This window comes from Indicator indicator, chromosome 7 (genome assembly GCF_027791375.1).
Source record: "Indicator indicator isolate 239-I01 chromosome 7, UM_Iind_1.1, whole genome shotgun sequence".
Lineage (NCBI taxonomy): Eukaryota > Metazoa > Chordata > Aves > Piciformes > Indicatoridae > Indicator > Indicator indicator.
In genome coordinates this window covers 10,344,251-10,363,821 of record NC_072016.1, presented here as the reverse complement: position 1 = coordinate 10,363,821, position 19,571 = coordinate 10,344,251, and the positions used below count along the sequence as shown (strand labels likewise).

The 19,571-nt window shown below is 45.3% G+C and overlaps 1 protein-coding gene across 1 annotated transcript in view; it reads right to left on the bottom strand.

Annotated features, from left to right (window-relative positions):
* SH3PXD2A (SH3 and PX domains 2A) overlaps nucleotides 1-15,613 on the bottom strand; it is a 252,459-nt gene extending 236,846 nt beyond the window's left edge. The window contains exon 1 of the mRNA XM_054382243.1: nucleotides 15,542-15,613. Within this exon, the coding sequence (XP_054238218.1) occupies nucleotides 15,542-15,613 (72 nt within the window). The remainder of the gene's footprint in view (nucleotides 1-15,541) is intronic.
* Between the last annotated feature and the right edge of the window lie 3,958 nt (nucleotides 15,614-19,571).

Sequence of the window (19,571 nt, the reverse complement as noted above, 5' to 3'; positions counted from 1 at the left end):
AAAATGTGGGTTCTGGGAATGTTCCACAGCAAAGGAGAATGGAGAGACATCAGCCAGGAGGATCGCTGGCCAAACAGCTTTGGATGAGGAGCTTGGAACTTTGGAGCAGAGTCAGTACCCAGCTTTGTAAAGTGGACAACTTCAAACGATGCTGATTTTAATGGCAGCAGATCTATAACTGCACAACTCGGACTCAGGGGAATTGAACTCCCAGGGGTTGCTATGGCCTCTTCCTTACCCCAAAGACAAATGCCAAAAACACTAAAAAAGAGAAGATATGGAAGCTGAAAAGAGAGAGTGTTTGTCCGAAACATCCCAGCGTCAGTTTTGGATCATCAGCATCACAAACCAACCCACAAAGAAGCTTGCTGATAATCACCCCAGCTATCTCCACTAAGACACGTGTGATGTGGCACATCATTTCTGTGCCTGCTCCAAATGCAACCCTGGCTCTCTTCCCCCAGCACTGAGATACTCTTGTTATGTTTGGCTCCTTCTTTGTCCTCCCTTCACAAAAACAGCACACTTCCACAACACCGATCTGGAACTATTTACTGTTGTTGAAGCTCAGACAGAAACCACAGGCCACCTCTCCTCTCACCCAAGCAGACACACAGAGGTTGCCCAGGTGAGAGGGCTTCATCCAAGTGCTCCAGCAACCCTGCCAAGCATCTCATTGGGGAAGTCTCTGCTCACTAAAATGGTGCCCTTTGTCTCACCTGCTCCATTCCCAAGATCTACTGAAAACCAGTTTATCTGTGCTTTCAGAACATTAAATAGAAAGCATCTGCTTAAAATTACCCTCATTAACGCTAACGTGGGAACATGATCAGCCACGTTTTTTCCTCTCTGCTTTGCAAGTGGAGTGTCACGTGCAAGGCTTTGGGACTAGCTCTGAGACTCCCTGAAGGGAAGAAAATGAAACCATGAAAGAACCACCAGTTACTCTCCAACAAGCATCCTCCTTCATGCTGACACAACACACAGCTCAGGGACAGGACAGACTTAGGAGCCCATTGCCTTTAAATTATACCTGACTACATCTGGCAAATCACCCCACTGAGGTCAAGCTTGTTCTAAGACAGTTGAATGTGGCTCCTGCCAACATGGCCAAGACTGTACCCAGCAGTGCTCAGTTACTCACTACATGCTTGGAGTTGCCTAGATTGAATTGTTGTCAGCACCTGGGCTAAAGAACTCACTCATATTCAGCCTGCAATGAATGCAAGTAGTGTGGAGTTGGGAAATCTCTTTTTTACGCACCTTGCAGAGTTGCCTTTTCTACAGGAGGAAGCTAGAACAGCTCAGCAGAATGAAGGCTGAGACAGGACATGATCACTCTAAAAAACAGTGGAGAGAGACAGGAGGTCAGACCAAACTGAGTGAAGAGACCTGTTTATGCAAAAGGATAATACTGGTGTGAGAACAAACAGGATGCTTGGGAATTAAGTTATGAACCATCAGAAGAAGTTTGAAGCTTCCTGTCGTGTCAACCCAAAGATCTTGAAGGTTCATATGTAGAAGGCAATGTGCTTGCACACCATTCATGTTCTGGGTCTGTTTCAGGTCTGTGTTCTACAGGCCCATGATCTACCCACAGTACTTTCAGCCAAAAAAAAAAAAACAACCCAATCTTTTTCCATTAGCCCAAATTATCCACTAGTCTTGTGGCAGCTTTGAGAAGGCATTTCTGCCAGGAGGTATATTGCTACAAAAACAATGCTCTCCCTGTCTGATCTGCCTACCTTGCAAAGAGGTGCTGATGCAGAGTGTTGGGGGACGCTTGGATGAAAGGCATTAGATAAGTACAAAGCCTAAATATATATTAATAGTAATACCAGGCATGCTATCTCTACAAAAATAAATTGCCACTTGACCCAAAGCTAGGAAGCAGAAAATGATCTGCCAAGGCCCAGATGTGTAACACTAGCCCACAAATGCATGATGAATTTTTTTTTAAGTGTTTGGAGCAGAGGAAGGAGCTGGAAGTGATAATGGGAAGCTCACTTCCTAGCAGCATACACTGTGCTTCCTAACTTCATCTGGTTAAGACTCAACAGCAATCACTAGTATTAATAACATAGAGCAAGCCTCAGAAACATAAGCTAGTGCCATACAGTTAAGGGGCATCTGGGGAAGCATTCAAAGACCCAGGCTGGGACAGAAAGAAGTTGTGACTAAGCTCAGCACTGTAGTGTTAATGAAGGTAGATGGTAATACCTCAATAGCAACAGAGAACTGCAAGGACAGCGTGCTTAGTCTTAATCAGTAAATTACAGACTTTCTGACCCAGCCAGATACTTCAATAGCAGTCAATCCTCTGCCCAGAAATCTGTCAACTCTTTCTTTGAGCCATTTGTGCTTTCAGCCTTTGTATCACTTTTCAGCAAGGTGCTGCACAGCTTAAGTACGTAGTGGGGAAAATACATTTAATTTTGTTTCACCTCATACCCAAGAACATTGTCATTCCTGCACAACTGCCAAGAGGCTAAACCTGTTCCTTCATCATCTATCTGTGTCTTTATCAGAAGAATTCAATGATCTGCATTCAAACAAACATCTCTCTCTCCCCTTTCTAGGCTTGCTTCAGCTGATTTGGGATATCATTTCAGACAGGTTTAGTACGAGAAGGATTGAACTGTGGCCAGCCCCTGAAAGACCAACTATAGCTTGGGATGGGAGGCTTATTTTAAGAAGATTAGCTCCCAACCACTGAAAGTAACTTTATGAATCTTTACTTGTATATCCTTCACAGAGGCAGCTGGAAATAAGTCTAGAAGCAGAACAAGGAAAAATAGTTACAAGAATGTTACAAATGGTTTTATTTCATCTGTGTAATTGCTGTTTCTCAAAGCTAAGGAAGTTAATTCACAATGTTACAATTTGACAAAGTCTTTTCAATAGCAACTCAAGCTACTGTATTTTGAAAAACAGGGGCTAACATGGTAAGGGTATTGCCCCTGGCTATGACCTGGCTGTTATTTCATCAATTAAGAGCAAGGCTGGGCTGCAAAACCCTTCACTTTGTTGTGCACGTGGGAATTCATGAATCCAACAGTTTGCCTTGGCTAAAGTCATCAGAAGATGAAGCTTTACAGATCAATGTATCTTTGCTAAACCTGTACTGGAGACCCATCTAAGACAACTAAGTTGGAAAGCATTAGCCACAACTGCCAGACTCTACACATTTCCTATAAAGGATCCATAGGCTTTTGATGGACACCGACCAGAAAATAGGCAACAGTGGGAAGAAAGAGCCTGGGAACTCAGATAAAGGCCCAAAGTGAATGTATGCTTGCTGATGACAGCACTGCAAAGTTGGCTTTAGTGCTTGGCTCCTGGTAAAACAATGACATAACACTGTGTTTACTAGCAGGGAAATCTGAGGGCTGGAAATGGGTCTGTAAAAAAAACCACTAACACTTTTTTTGACAAGCCAACAGATTAACATCTATTGTCACTGGGGCAAGGCCAAACTCAGTTGGAGAAAGTCCAGTAGTTTGATGTCACAGAGAGGCTCACAGGGACGTCAGCTGAAGAGTGTTCCCATGTCAGGTCAGCATTTACTGCAGTGTTACTGCCTCAAAAACGTTATTAGCCACCATCACCTTATGTTTAATCCTTTCTGCCACAACATGCAGAAAAGACAAATTGGCCTTGTGGCAGTAAGGGTTTGACCTAGATTTGCTACAGCTCATGTTAACCAGATGCAGAAGACAGGAACAAGCAGGACAGGATGCTAGCAGATAAAACACACAGTCAATCAGGTTTGGACTATCAGTCCTCTGCTAGTACTAACTAAAGTCTCTACCTTTCTACAAATAAGAACAGTGTGTGTCATTTTCTCATTTGGCTTCTTAGGATGTTTTCAAGTCCTTCGTGATCCAAAACACATGCCCAGTTGCACCCTCACCCTGGTCTGACTCAAAGTTTTCATCATACCCAGCCAACACTTCTCACACACAGCAAGACAATGGCCAGGAAGCTTCAGCTCCTCCCAAACAAGATCCCAACACAGGGACACCTGGACTGCCATAAATGCCAGTGTCTGGTAGAGCATGATGTCAGTCTACTCATCAGATGAGTTAAAGCCCTGATGACTTAGCATCACAACATGATAACATGGTGAGCAGAGCCCCACAAATCCCTCAGCACACAGGGAAATCTTTGTGTCATCACTCCTCAAGTATATAGACTGCAGTAAGTATATCACTGCTAGACTCTCAATCCTTCTACAGACCTTCAACACCCAGTGGAAAGCCACAGTCTTTACCCACAAGTCCAGCCCTACTACATCTGGAAGGTCACTTAAAACACCAGAATTAAGACAATGGGAAATAACTCCATGCTGTGGACAAGATTAGAGCTATTCACAAGAGAAAAAAATGCAGGAATAGAAGAGTATTCTTAGGATCTGGTCATGACTGTGGCATCAGCTCCAAGGAGACTTAAAAATCCTTTGCAAACTTCTGCTTTCTACCCCATTTCTTTGACCATACCCTCTTCCTGCTCAAATAGAAAGCAACACAGAAGTTAAAACAGAAGTAAAACATATGCATGCACACACAGACAAAACCTCACACGAAAACCCCAATTTCTCTTAAATACCTGCACACTCCCTCAGCAGAAGAGAAGAATTATCTAAAACAGTAATCCCAGTAATCCAATCCAATGGCACACAGATACACAGTGTTACTTAGAGCTGAAAGGACTGGTAGAAATCCCAACATTGCTACAGCCAAGCAATTGGGATAGCATCTCCAGCAGTGAGGCCAAGGGTGCAAGCAGTAATGCCTTGCTCCCATGACCAGGCTGCATGTCCTCAAATCCTGCTCTCTTAGGCTAGAGCTTCAGTTCCTTCAAAAAAGGAGGCTCTCTCCAAGGTGGTGGTGCCTCACACACACTCTATAGCAAATTGCCATTGCTATATATAAAAAAAAACCACAACAGTGGTCCTTAGGGCAAGAGGACAGAGGGACGTTTAATGACAGACTGACGGACTCTCCTGCCCAGACCATAACTGTCACAACCTTTGAACGTTGTTACCCATGACAAAACCCCTTAAAACATTTTTAAACTGAACTATTTAGACTTATCTTTACAAACCAAGGATGTCCATATAAAAGGATGAAATCCAAGCTATAGCTGCCTAGCTCAGAAACAGGCAGAATGCTGATTCCCCAAAACAGTCCAGAGTTTTGACAGAGACTGTTACAGTCACAAAGACAGCAGCAAAACATTAAACAGAAAATCTCTTTTTGATCAGTAACAGCCTGAAGACTCTTCCATATGTCTCAAGGGAAAATATTTCAGAGGTTAGCTACCGTGCTAGATTCCCCTTTAGTAAAGCATCCTTTGTTGAAGCGTTAGAGAAAAACTTACCTGGATTCAGGGAAAGAACAAACTTGTCAAGGATGTCCAAGGCTTGTAAAATGCAGAAGATACAGCATTGCTACCCCTTGTCACACAAAAAAACAACATGGATGTTCTTCTAGAATCAGTCACCACTTCTCTACTTCAGCCAAGAACTCTAATCTTTTGTTATTAATGGAAAGCAGCCCTTTTGACACTAAAAAGAGATAGTACCACCAATGCTGGGTTAGGAATTCTGACAGTTTCACCTCATACAGATACATTCACAAAGTGCACACACACACAGAGAACTTCCCTGCTACTCCTGGCTTTCCTCTATCCTGTCCCAGAAGCCAGCCCCAGAACCTGTTTTAATCTTACTTAGGAAAAAGCTGAACTCTAGTTTTTCTTCCTGTGACATGTTTGGGAGATGGGAGGAGGGAGATGCACTTAATCTGCTCTGTGGCTTTCTTCCAGGAAAATACTTCACATATCCTTATTTGTTTGTTTTTAAATTCTAAGTGACTTTAATGCTGGTGAAAGTTGCTGGAGTGACAGCCCTGGGAAACTGCAGGCCTCCCACTTATGCACTACCAGGGGCTGTGCCAGCTGCCCTGCTGAAGACTGGGAGCTCATCTGCCTCTTGTAGCATCTGTCCCACGAATAACTGTCCCCCAGCTCAGGCTGTTTGCAATGTGGCAGGTGTCAGAGAGTGAAAAGCTCTCAGGCAAAGCAAATATACTGAGCTCAGAGTACATGCTCCATCTCAAATAGCTCCACAGACCCTAGTACTCCAAAATGGGAAGGAATGCCCCAGAGAAACAGGCTCACAGCTGACAGGCATGATTGTCATCCTAAATGTACATTTCCTCAGAGGGTGATGTAGTTTTTAAATCATCCTGTTCAGTACTGTGTCTGCTGAATGCTATTAGGGTGGCAATGGTCTAACTCCCATTTCCAGATAACAACATGACTGTGCTGCCCTATAACTGCTGCTCCCAGTGGTGGACCTGCTGGTAGAGGAATAAGACCCAAACTCAGGGGTTCCAAAGATTATGCCAGCAGTAAGCACTGAGCTAACACAAACATCTTTACGCTTTATAAAAGGTGGTTAAATTCTGTTGGCTTTGCAGCAGAGCACACTGAGATCCAGAGAGGTTAAACAAATAATCCAAGGCCACAACGTGAGTAAAGGGGACGTGTCAGCTCTTCTACAACACTATGCAGGATCTTGCGTGTACCACACAGGACACTAGTTCAAACCTTTAGGGATGATTTATGAACTTTATACATTAAAGTTTGCACCTACAGGCACATTGCAGACACTGGAGAACCACACCGCCAGTATTTCAGGGACAGCTATGGAGGACTTCCATAAAGGAGACAGAATGGCAGTGTGGAGCTCCTGTTTAAACACAGCTACGCTTAGTAGAGGTTTGGCACGTTTCTTCCTATGAGCATAGACAGGAGTGTTTTCCTTGCAAACAAGTTTACATCAAGCCTATAAAATCATGCCACTGACTGCTGAGAGCATTGGAGCCTAGTGCATCACTGCTTTCAGCTAGTGTGGCTTACAGGAAAAATAAAACACACCCCATCGGTCAGAGAAACAGTGCCAGCAGCATATCAAAGCATAACTACTGCTAGTTAGGTTTCAAACACAGTAGGTATGGGACCACACACGTAGTTATGGACACTTGAAAATCTATGCATCTACAAATATTTTATTCCATCCGAGTCAACCATCACAAATTACAGAAGTTGCATTATAATAATGAATGTTACAACACAACATCACAGACTTATGGTGAAGCCATGGTACACCCAGATCCTGTGCTAAAATAGTCACTGACTATTAAGACCACTTAAGTATACACTGCAGCATACTATGCAATATCTGAAATTCTGATGAAGACTCAAAAGGAGAATACTCCCCATGCAAAGACTCATGGAATCATAGAATGACCTGAGTGGGCAGGGACCTCTCTAGGTCATCTAGTCCAACTTCCCTGCAGTAAGAAGGGGCATACTCAACTCGATCAGATTGCCCAGAGCCATGTTGAGCCTCACCTCGGATATCTCCAGGGATGGGGCCCCAACCACCTCTCCGGGCAACCTGTTTCAGTGCTCACCCACCTTTACTGTAAAGAACTTTTTCCCAACATCCAGTCTAAATCTATTTTTCTCTAATTTAAAACCATTGCCCCTCATCCTATCACTGCAGGCCTTCACAAACAGTCCCTCTCCAGCCTTGTTGCAGGCCCCCTTACTAAGCTCCTCTTCCAAAAGCTGGAATATGGAGCAGCTTTGCCAAAATCACAAAGATCACCCTAAGCATGAGAACATCAGTTAAAACCAGCACATTCAAGCACTTACAGGTACTAAAACAAATACCATATCTCTCTGCTGTACCTTCACCCCAGGGAAATTTAAAATGTTATTGCATTTTATCCTCCTTTATGCCTGTTCTTTGCAATGATGCCTAAATGACCACCAGACAGTAGCTTGGGTTACCCTTATGTTGAGGTGATTACCTGCACAGCTAGTTGGTGTTGTCTCACTGCCCCCACCTGCCTGTATCTGTGTGTCATCACTTGTCTTAGCAGCTCAGCATCTTTCAGGTCTGTCTGCATGTGTTTTAATGTGAAAGTATCCCTGCTTTGTACAAAGAGGCTTTTTATGCATTCAAAAAAAACTCCATATTTATAAATACATACAATGAGTACACCATACTACTGCTATTTAGTGAATGTGAGTTTGAAAGATTGACTAGATCATTATTGTATCTTCACCTAGAAGGTAATGCAAAGAGTGAAAGTAGAGGATTTTAAGGCCAGGCTGGATGGGACTCTGAGCAACCTGATCTAGTGTGCTCACAGCAGGGGGGTTGGAACTGGATAATCTTTGAGGTCCCTTCCAACCCTGACAATTCTCTGATTCTGTAAAGTAGAAAGATTCTAACTAGGTTGCAAGATGTTCCACTTCAAAAACCTTCACCAGGTGAAGAAATCCATTTAGTTTTCTAGTTTGTTTTTGACACTACCTGACTAAGCAGCAGACACCACTAATCTCAAACAGCATGCTAGTGTGCAGCTCTCTGCCTTCTTCATGCAACATTTACATAGCATGCTCCAGGCATGGTGTCAACTCTAGCTACAAGAAAGCCTTCAGCTTCACAATGCCAAAAAACACACAGTGCTGTCAGTTCCTCTCTAAGGATTCTGCTCTGCTCTGATTACTGAGCAGTTCCCTTTGCACAAGCAGGCATGGATTGAGGATATGGCATGTAAAAGGAAGGTTAAAAAAAAAAAATCATCTCACATTAGAAGGCCCAGCTGTTTCCTCCCAAATGACTAAATTAGAGAGCTTGTACGTCACCTCCTGCCTCAGGTAGTTACATTGAATCCCTCTTCCTGTTTAATCCATATAAAATGGGAAACGAGTTTTGAGAAAGACAATGACAGAATACAAGAGTAGTATTTTTTCAGGCTGTGTACTTTTACCAGATAATTTGCAAGACTGCTTTGGAAGCCAAAGAAAGAATAGAAAATGCTGCCACACACTTCATAGAATCACAGGATTATAGACTGCTAGGGGTTGGAAGGGACCTCCAGATATCATTGAGTCCAACCCCCCCTGCAAATCAGGACTACGTAGGGCAGGTCACATAAGAATATGTCCAGATGGGTGGCCTTGGGCTAACCACTTAACCTCTGCTCACTTTGTCTTTCCAGTGAGGTTACCAGCATGTACTCTACCTTGCTGGGATGGGAGGAGAGCAATACCTTTGTGCTGCCCACCTCTCTAAGTGCTGGGTGCATGGGAATGAACAGATGGGCTGCTCTGTGATACAGGAAGTCTGGGCTCTATTTCCTATTCCATCACTTGCTTCCTTAGGATGTCTGTTCATCTCTCTCCAGTCATTCCTTATGGGAAAAAGGCATGATTTGGCCTCTCCATTCCTCTCCCTTTTAGCTCAAAGCAGTGAGATTGGCATAATTTTGGCTACAACTCATTAAGCAGCATTGCACAAACGGGCCCCAGCACTCACACACACGTCCTATTCAGGGCTCTTAGGAAGCCAGAGATCACCTGCAGTTTGCAGCAGCTGAAAGCATTTGTGCTATCTCTTAGGACAGCATCTCCCTGATAACCAAGTCCCAGTGAAAGTCAGCAGTGGTCTGGCCTCTTCATCACTTTTTTAAATGGAACTTGGAGGCTTTTGGAGATGTTGCCCCCCAGCTTATGGGCTTGCTAAAAGCTTTTCTCTGAGATTGCTTTTGGCTGCCCTCCACCAGTACATGCAGCCTGCTGGGATGTAAAGCCTCCTGTGTTATTTCATTCTGCCCTGACCACAACAAATGAGGACAACTACCTTATCTCTCTATTGGTTTTTAATCTATTCCTAAAGCTAGGGACAGCCATTTACTTGCAGACTGTTGAATTTAGATAATTCTGTCTCTTGGCTGAATGCTACAAACTCACCACTGGAAGAAAGAACTGTGAGCACTCCTTAATCTGCTGGCCTGCCTGATGAAGAAGCCTGAAGTTACAGAGAAAGTAACTGCCAAGACAGCTCATGATGAAAAGCAGGTAGATGTCCAAAACATCTGAGCTGCTTTGCAAGGCTCAAAAGGACTATGCCTCTCTTGAGCACTCCCCAAGGAGGGCTAAGAGGATGCTGAGGAAGAAAAAAAAGTGAGTCTTCCAAGACAGTGCATTAGAGAAACCTGTACATTACATTGGCTTCATAAAATAGCAGTGCCCAAAAAAGTTAAAAAATAAGCCCTCAAACTAACAGGACACAGAAACTAAAACCTCTGCTATTAGGGTAGAATTTCACTTCAACAAGCAACATTTCCATTAAGAATTGGTTGCAGTCATAAGGGAGAGAGGAGTCCTCTGAGCACTACTGAGTGCACCCATCTAGCAAGGTTTGGTCATCTCCCTCCTGCTATTTCGCCTCTCTGGCAATTTGGGAGCAAGGGCAAAGAGCTGATCCAATCTGCAGAGAACTGTCTATTCACAGCTTCCAGATATTTCAGAAATACTGACTTCTGATATGTTTCATCAGACCTTCAAAAACAATGCAAATTTTGTGGTCTGCAAGACTTGCATCTAAAACAGGCAGAGTGACGGAAATTATCCCTAAAGACATACGTCTACCCCAGCAAGGGTGGGGGTCTACATGTAGAACGAGCAAGGGAGACGGAATGTTTTACTCCAATCTGCTTTCTGCTGAGTTCTCCTTTGTACACAGATCACAACTACCTTTGACATAATCCTTGCCAATGCACAGAAGTTAAGAAGGAACAATGAAGTCACAGAGCAGCTTGCTAATTTTCTGGTTCTTTACCAGAGCTCCAGGCAAAGATAGCAGTAATAATATTAATTCAGACTTGAGTCAAGCTAGATCATGGTCTCTGGAAGAAAAGCCACACAGAGTGTCCTGATGGGAGAAAGGCAAAATCCTATGTAGGTATTCCATCTACTCATCTAACACTCCTTCTGATTCACATGAGGTCCCTCACTGTGCTCTACCCACAGGCCACCAGCCATGAGCTCCATGTGTGTCATATCCTGTTCATTCTGGAAGAAATCTAGGTCACTGTTCCCAGGCTCTGGTCATTAAAAGGATGCAAACAAGCCAGGCTGAGCTTTTCTTACCCATAATCTACTGGTACTCCTAGCATATGTGGCACATGGAGCTTGTCAACTCAGACCTGCAGTCAGTGCTACACTGCACAACCCATGTGATGGCCCAAGCACAGGGAGTCCAGCTGCTTCTCTCATGGTAGCAATGAGACACCAACACAGGAACAAAGATCCTTGCCACTAAACCCATGACATGTCCATATCCTCCTTGTCAGTGCTGGTCATTATATAACCAGCAGCTTGCAACAAAGAGAAATAAAGACATGAATTGCATCTAAGGCATTCTGGAACCTGAGCGGTTAAGCAGGAGCAGCTAAAACACAAGGAAGAGAGCTTAACCCTAGCAGTACAAGTTTCTTTTTCAAAGTATGCTAGCATTTTACAGCAGGTCACTTGTGACAAGCACACTCACATTCTCCTGGGAGCAATGGTGAAACCCTACACAGCAAGCTCAACCCCTTACAATTCAGCAATGCTAGTGCCCTGAGGAGGTTAGCAACCATATCCATGAAGCAGAGAGATTGCTACAAGACCAGTCTCAAGACATTCAGAGATGGCTTTGGGAAACAATTACCCTGAGGAAGAATTGGGACAGTATGTCGGCATCTCAGATGACTGAAATCCGCAATGCACCTCATTCTAAATGGAAAGAGATAGAATAGCCCCTCCACAAAGCTGAAAACCACATGAAGCCCAACTAGAAGGGTAGAGTAGTGCTGGAAGAAAAAGATCTGTACTCATGTATCCATCCCTGCCCCTGGGATAACACAAGTACACTTAAGGGACTTCAGAAATTACCTCAAGTATACAAACATCTAGTGAGATAATGCACATCAGTAACTGCTTGGTTGTATGTGAAAGAGCAAGTGACTGGAGAGGGGGATGGGAGATACCACTCATTTGGCTTCCAATAAACATTTGCCATCACCCAGGTCCTGTGAAACTGTGAACAGGTGAAGGTGCTAACCCATTCTCACCTCCCTGAGAAGATGATCAGGCACATCTGGTAGGCAAACACTTCCTGCAGGGTTTATAAAGGAGTCAGATAGTGGGGTAAAGAGTATCTGCCTAAAGGTAACCTGACAACAGAGAGAGAGGAGAGGAGAGGCTCCTTGATGGATGGTTAAAGGAGGCAAGCATCAACAGCAAGTCCATTTAAGTAGAGGGCACATTTCTGTTTTGGGATAATTTCAATGTTTAATTCAGGCAATCACAATTTCAGACTAAAAGCCAAAGAAGCTACCCCATAAACAGATCAAACTTTAGTAATTGAGAGAACAGACTTTCAGACTGTTTAAAACTTAGCAGGGGCCAGAAAAGGGATTTGGATTTTGTTACCAGCTTTTTCTCTTCAAAATGATTAACTGACACCTTCAACCATTAACTGCCACTTCCTAATCCACCCAGCTTCACCACAGCATTGCTCAGCCAACGTATGACCCCTGTTGCATCAAGGGTCTTTCCAACAAACCCAGACCTGACCTTACTGACATTGTTCTTGCTAAAAGGGGAGGGGGGAAAGCAAGGGGATTTAGCATTTTTGAAGTTTTATCAAGTGCAAATCCATTTTGAAAAAGACCATAGGTATGGAGAAAGAATATTAAGTTCTTTTGGAAAGTCAAAAGCTGTAAGAGCAGCAGTAGCTTACATTAAGGCACATGGTTATTGATCCAACCTTCTGTTTATCCTTTCACATCAAGGACCTCCAGCAAGCTGGGGGGTATTGTGCTACCCAGTTGCTGAAAGGGACACAGAGGAAGGCATTCCAGATTCCTTCCCTAGTAGCAATTTCCAAGGAGAGAAAAGAGCTGGCTGGGTTCCTATCAAACAGTGCTGGATCCAAGATTCTAATCTCTTCCCACTTGCGGAGCCCTACAAATCAAGTAAGGTATTCATCTCTTCAGAAGTTTCACACACAGGGATCATAGCAGAAGATATGCAAAGCTGCCTTCTTTCTTTTACTTTCTTGAGTCAAGGCCACAAAAGCTATGCTCATATCATGAAAGACTTGTGCTCCCGGGAATGATTCCTGGCATCTAGGCCAAGCAGTGCAGAGGCTTATGTGCTGCTCACATTTAGCCCTCTACACGTGCCCACAAGGCCTAAGACTTGCCTTCATCTCTGCAGGCTCCTCTGTGGCCCTGAAAGATCACAATTACAAGGAAAGGGAGCCACATTAAAATGCCTGTAATACCCATGTCACCATCCACCAGAGAAACACATCATTAATCTGATGCCAAGGTGCATGTCATGTGGCCTTAAGGCATGGCATGAAGGTGTTTATGGATGTTTGAGGTAGAAAGCCTATTTGATATTAGACCCACATAAGGCAGAGAGCACTAAGCTTTGCGCTCTCCAAACTATCCACAGGCAATGGAAAGCACTAAATCCCAAGTTACATCTATACCAATTTCAGGAAAAGAAAAACAACATGGTTGTTTCATGTTAGAAAAAAAAAGAGCAGAGAATCAAACTAACAGCAATCAATGGATCAGCCCCAGAGAATTAAATTCTTTTGACAGTATGGGTTCATCCTGAGCTACTCTAGGCAGGTGAAAGGTTGCATCACATGCATCTGCAGCAAACTGCAATCTAGAAAATGAAGCAGAGTCCAAGACTTTTAGATCTGTGGGTTAATTCACTCAGGACACAGATAAAATTGTTTTTAACCTAATTATGCCAATGCTCATCTGTGAACCAAGACTCTACTGTGCCCAATATTGCACAGCCAGAGATCAAGCATTACATTGGACAGAAGGGAGGCACAACACTAGTCACCCAACAAACGATTCAGTTTGTGACTTTTTTGGCTAAGAACTGGACACACAAGGACATGGAACTGTTGTGCAGACAACAGTATTAGAAAATATGTATGGAGAAAGGGGTGAAGGGGAAGAAATAGATTTGCCACTGGAAGCACTGAAGAGAGCTCCTTGGAACAGCTTAAGTTACTGTTACTAAAATCCAATTACAATAATCATCAAGGAAATACAGATGCATTTCTGCAGAAAAACATGGCAATGTCTTTACTTTCTCATAATTTTCCAACAATAAGAAATTAATGTCAATTTCTCGTGGCAATCAGGATGACTTTGTTACCAGTTCTTTTATATATCTTTGTGCTTGGCAGATGTATTTCTCAGATGCTGAACCACTGCCACCTTTCAGGTGACATAATAGCCTGCAGTGGTGTCAGACACAATTCACAGCAGCAGCTTGCAAAAGCTAAAGCCTTTGCCGTCTGGAAGTGGTGAATGAATAATAGGCTGAATGCATGGGTCCAGCTGGCAGTCTGAGAGGACACAAGACTTAAAACTCGCACACACTCCTATGAATTGGGCACAACATGCTTAATTCCATGGTAGGTGAGAGCTTCTGCTTTACATCCACAAACCAGTGTCTCTCAGCAACATAGTGCCCTCTAGCCTTAAGCTGAGTTATGGTTTAAGTCTTAGAGGAAAAAAGCTCAGCTGTATGAAACACTAATAACAAAGCTTTATGTCCGATCTTCAGCCTTATCTTTCTGGCAACCCATTCAAACGCTGACCAGCTCTGAAGAAATCACAGTGATTTCACACCAGGCACAACACCCCATCGGGCTTTTCCTTACCAAACCTGGATGATTTACCTTCTCCCTGCAAAAAAATCCAACCTTCTGTGTGTCAAAATGCAGGTTGTATTTTGAGGAAAGTGTTAAAGGACTTGGTGCAACTAAATCCCAGAAAAAGCCAGAGAGGGAAGAAAAGATGTTTCTCTGCTTATCTGGATGGGCAAAAGCTACTCTGCTGTATGCTGCAAACTCTTGCAGGCAAACACTGGAGCCTAGAAAGGTTGTTAAAAATCCTCCTCTGATGCTGTGGTATTGGCAGTACGGTGTGAAAGGAGGAGAGCTGAAAGAGATCCCAAACACTGGATCTGCCTGGATAATCACGCAAACCGGCTATCACCTCAATAAAGGTCTGAATGCAACTCCTGGGAGAGCACGAGTGAAGATGCATTCAGCACCTCCGGCGCACTGACCCTACAAGCAGCAGAGGCTTGCCCCACTCCCTGTCGGGCAGGATGGAAACAACCCGGGGAGCCGACAGACCTGTCCCATCCTGTGCTGGATATTGCGGAGCAAGAAGGGAAGATCCACCTTCAGAAGGGAAGGAAACTTCTAAATGGTAACATTAAAAGAGTCAACGGCCAAACGGGATGAAAAAGGACGAGGAAGATGAGCTACATTTCCACAGCAAGACCCCTTTCCGTACGGGACCACGCTGCCCCCGGCCGCCCGGAGCCCCGCTGGCAGCTCACCTGCGTCTCCGCCGGGGCAAAGGAGCGGGCACGGCAGCAGCCAAGGCTGCTCAGGAGCAGGGGTGCCTTGTTACGATCAGCGAGACGGCGCCCAGGGACACTACCTGGGGCGCGCTCCGTGCACCGCACTGCTCCCGGCCCCGTCCCGCCGCCCGCACACGTGCACCACCCCCTGCAGGCAGGCAGCCCGCCCGGCGGCTGACCGGGGGCTCAGCCGGGCCCCTCCGCCACTCACGTAGTGCTTCGACGGGTTCCTCCGCTTCTCCACGTCCACCACATTGGCGTCTAGCACGCTGTAGGACAGCATCGTCGCGCACCCCGCGGCGGGGCTCCCCCACTCCGTCCCGGCGCTGGCAGCACCCTCGGCGCGCTGCCCGCCGCGGCGATGCCGGCCGGCGCGGCGGGCGGGCTGCAGAGAGGGAAGATGCCCCGGTGCCGGCTCCGCCCCGTGCCGCTGCAGCAGCTTCCCCCTCTCGGCGGCGGACCTCTACGCGTCCTGTCTGCTGCCTCGGGCTGCGCGGCCAGCGCGGTGGCAGCGGCAGCGGGAGAGGCAGGGCTCGGCCGCCGGCCCCGCCCCCAGACGGCCCCGGGGGGCGCCGGCGGGACGGGACGGGAGGGGGCCGGGAGCCACCGCCCCCGTGTAGCAGGGGGCGCGGCCTGCCCTGAGATAGCGGCGGCCTCCGGCTACCCTCCCGGTGCCCCCTCATGCCCCGCGCGGCGGCGGCAAAGGCTGGGGGGACCTCTTCCTCCCGGCGCTGCCCCCAAACTCAGCCAGGGTCCCCGCACTCTGCCTCAGTCCGAGTCTGCCCTCGGATCGTCGTCAAGGAGACCCCGGGAAAGCGGACCACCCGGGACACAGGAAGGGTGTGATGGCTCTAAGCCAACCTTCACTGCAGATAGTGTCAAAAATACCGTCCCTTGAGCAGCCGGCCAAGGTCATGCCGGAGAGTGAGTGGGTCAAGCCCACAGCCCAGCGGGCTCCAGCTGGGAGCTCAAGGCCAGTGAGAACTTGGGGAGGTCCACACTGCCTTGGTCTGTGGGGCTGCAGAACGATCAAAGCTAGAGGAAGGTCATACAGACTCTATGTCATGTGGAACTTTTAGCGCAATAAACCCATTTGGCTCTTTGTACTTATGTAGATGAATGAGCTTTATCATCCCCAGTCACACTTCAAGATGAGTTTGCCCTAGAAATTTGAGGTTTGTTGTTTGTTTGGTTGTTTTTTTCCCAGTAATGCATCATCACTTTGCATATGATTATTTGAAAGTTACAACAGAAATGGGACCGTATGTGTGATCCTCCAGCCCTCAGCTCATTTCATGACATTCATTAGCTATTCACCAAATTACTGAAGTCACTAAGATCCTTCATTTCTCTGAAGTCTTTTCAACACCAGCTCATGCAAGTTTTCCAGTAACCTTCCATAGTGCTGCTGACAGCTCCAGTCATGCGAGCCTCCGAGTACAGAAAGGTCCCAGCTCCTGGCAAAAGAAGCCCCATATTTACAGTAAGAATGGTCATTCTCCACCTTATCTCCATTATTAGCCCTGTAACAGCAATCGTGAGACAGACACCAGAGTCATAAAGCCTTAGAAGCCTGAGTCTAAAGTATGATGTTTCAAAGTGGCTGGTTTCACACCATAACTGCTTTCCACAAGCAGCTTAACAAAAGAAGGAAAGCCTGGAGCAGCACCATCAGCATACAGCCACCAGCTGCTGCCAGGTGGGAACCAGGTACCTGATGCATAATGCCTCGGAAAGTTACTGTGAGCCAGCCTGATCCTCCCTCCTCAGATGTTACACAGTTTATCAAAATTAATGAACTAACATAAAATGCTAGAATCCCAGTGTCCCACCATAGGATGTGCAAAGACCAACTTTTGGTAATGGGGAGACTGACAGAGTGGAACAGCTGATGTGCCCACCTCGTCACTTTTTGTGCTTGTCTTGTCTCTTTCAGAGCACCCTCTTTCCTCCTCTCATTTGAAGGACTTCCCACCTCTAACCCTCTTGCATGACACAAAACAGCAGAGCAATTACTTACATTAGCAACCTTTACTGTTTAGACTGGCCCAGAAGTCCCTGCTGTGCAAAGAAAATTCTTTCTTGAAAATGTAAATATTCAAATAACCCATTGATAAAAATATGGCTGTTGTAGCCATCTTTTGGGTCCTGGATGCCTCTTCTCTGTGAGCCTTTATCAATAAACATCATACATTCCATCCCCTTCTCCTATCACCCTGTCCAAAAAATAATAAAAGGTCTCCTCCATCATTAGAAACGGTCAGAGTTTGTTTTAAATCAGCTTTCAAAACATGTCATTGTGAGGGAAAGAGACTAAATAAATCCTTCTCCAAACACTCTGCCTCATCCTTCCTGACATTCTTGCTAACTGGCATCTTTTTACTGGTACTCTTATCTGCTCTGGTAAGGAAGGAGCTGCTATTTCCAATTAACCCTGAGACCAATGCTCCCCTGATGTCTATCCTGTACTTTCACAGTATTTGTTCCCCTGTTCATCTTTCTTCTATTCAAGACAGCCTCCTCCAGCTGCAAAGCCTGCCCAGCCCTTGTACATGTCTGCCTCCCCTCCTCCATCATCTGACAGTTTTGCACTCACTGCCACCTTCTGCTCTCCTTGTTTGCTTGCTGAATCCATCCGTCTACATAGGAAAAATGTTATGTTGCTAGGGGCATGGATTGTTCTTTTTAAATATGTACAACACCCTGTCTAGTGGGAGTCCATTCCTAGACTGTTGCAAGACTGGCAGAGAAATAGCTGAAACCCCTTATTATGCTGCAGGCTTGGGAAAACGTGCTCCTCTCTTCGGCAGCAGCTGGGAAAACGCAGCTGATGGCGCTTCCAACCTTGTGCTGGAGGGGGGGGGTCCAGCAGCTGGGACTAAGCAAAAGAAAAGACAGAGTGTGCAGCAAAGAGCACAGCAGTCTTGGTAGATGACTGACCCTGTGTGCAGAAAAGCATGTGCCTGAATAGGACCATGGCTGAGACACTTGTCAATTTGCAGGACAATAACTAATTTAGGGGATTTTAATCCTAACTATCTTAGTAATTATGGTTTTTTTCCTTAAAGTCTGTATTATTGAAGTCTTCTCATTACATAGGAATATTGTTGCCATTATTAATAATTTCAATACATATCAATATTTACATCTGATGTAATAATGGGCTCACGCTTTCAATAAAATTCACCTGAAGAACACTCTGGGAAGTTCAGGCTTCTGAAGACTGAAACAAACCAGCTATTTTAAAGGCTTTCTTCTACCACTTGCAAGGTGGGTAACTGGGCAAAGAGATTGTTGGGGGTTTTTTGTGGGGTTTTTTTTTGTGTTTTTTTTTACCAAACAGGTAATCACATTAGCCTCACAGGTCTAACACAGCCATGGCCTGGCAACCTAGGCCCTGCTTCAATTACAAAAAAGGTGATGTGTGACAGAATGTGTGTGTGATGGTCTCAAGGCTGGGGCATGACTTGAGTTTTCATATTTCAACAGGACTTCGTTACACTGGTAATTTTTTTGTAAGCATGCATTTGACTTGTAAATTGAAAACACTTGGATCATGAATTCAGTGAGAAAAAAACAAGGGACAGATTTTCTGTGCTCCATTAAGGCCATTTCTGATGGCTCTTATTAATTCATGGCATATTACTGTAGATAATAAATAACCCTCCCCATATATTAACCATACTATGGCCTAGCAACCCTCTCTGTAGTGGTGTGAATTGCTGTTAAAGATGATTTTCCTTTCTTGTTTTTGCTTTTCTGTTTGCCAGGGCTGGGCAGCCAGGTCAAACACAGTGTTTCCCTATCCCACTAAGCAGGAGAGGCTCTAACTGTGCTCAGCACCCTGGGGGAAAGCAAAGTACCCCATGAGCTCAGGTCCTCAGGGGAAGGGTAGCATTTCAGTGCTGTGCATGACAGATTAGCCACACAACTCATTTCTGGCAACTGGAGTTGCATGCATAATCTGCTAGACATGGTACTAGAGATGTGCCCCTTAGGGTTTCTTTGGCTCTGATGTGCAGTAGCACAACACAGAGCCTTTGTTACACTCCCATCTCAGCTTCTGTACTTACAAAACCTCAGCTTCTTAAAAGGGCTGCCTTCCACGCAGTCCTTCCACTTCAGATTTTCAACATGCACGTCTTTTGATAGGGACAAGAAGAATAGTAGAGCCTGTCTGCCATTCAAATCTCTAACTATGAAACACAAAGCACGATGCAATCTTTTTTTCCTATTTTTCA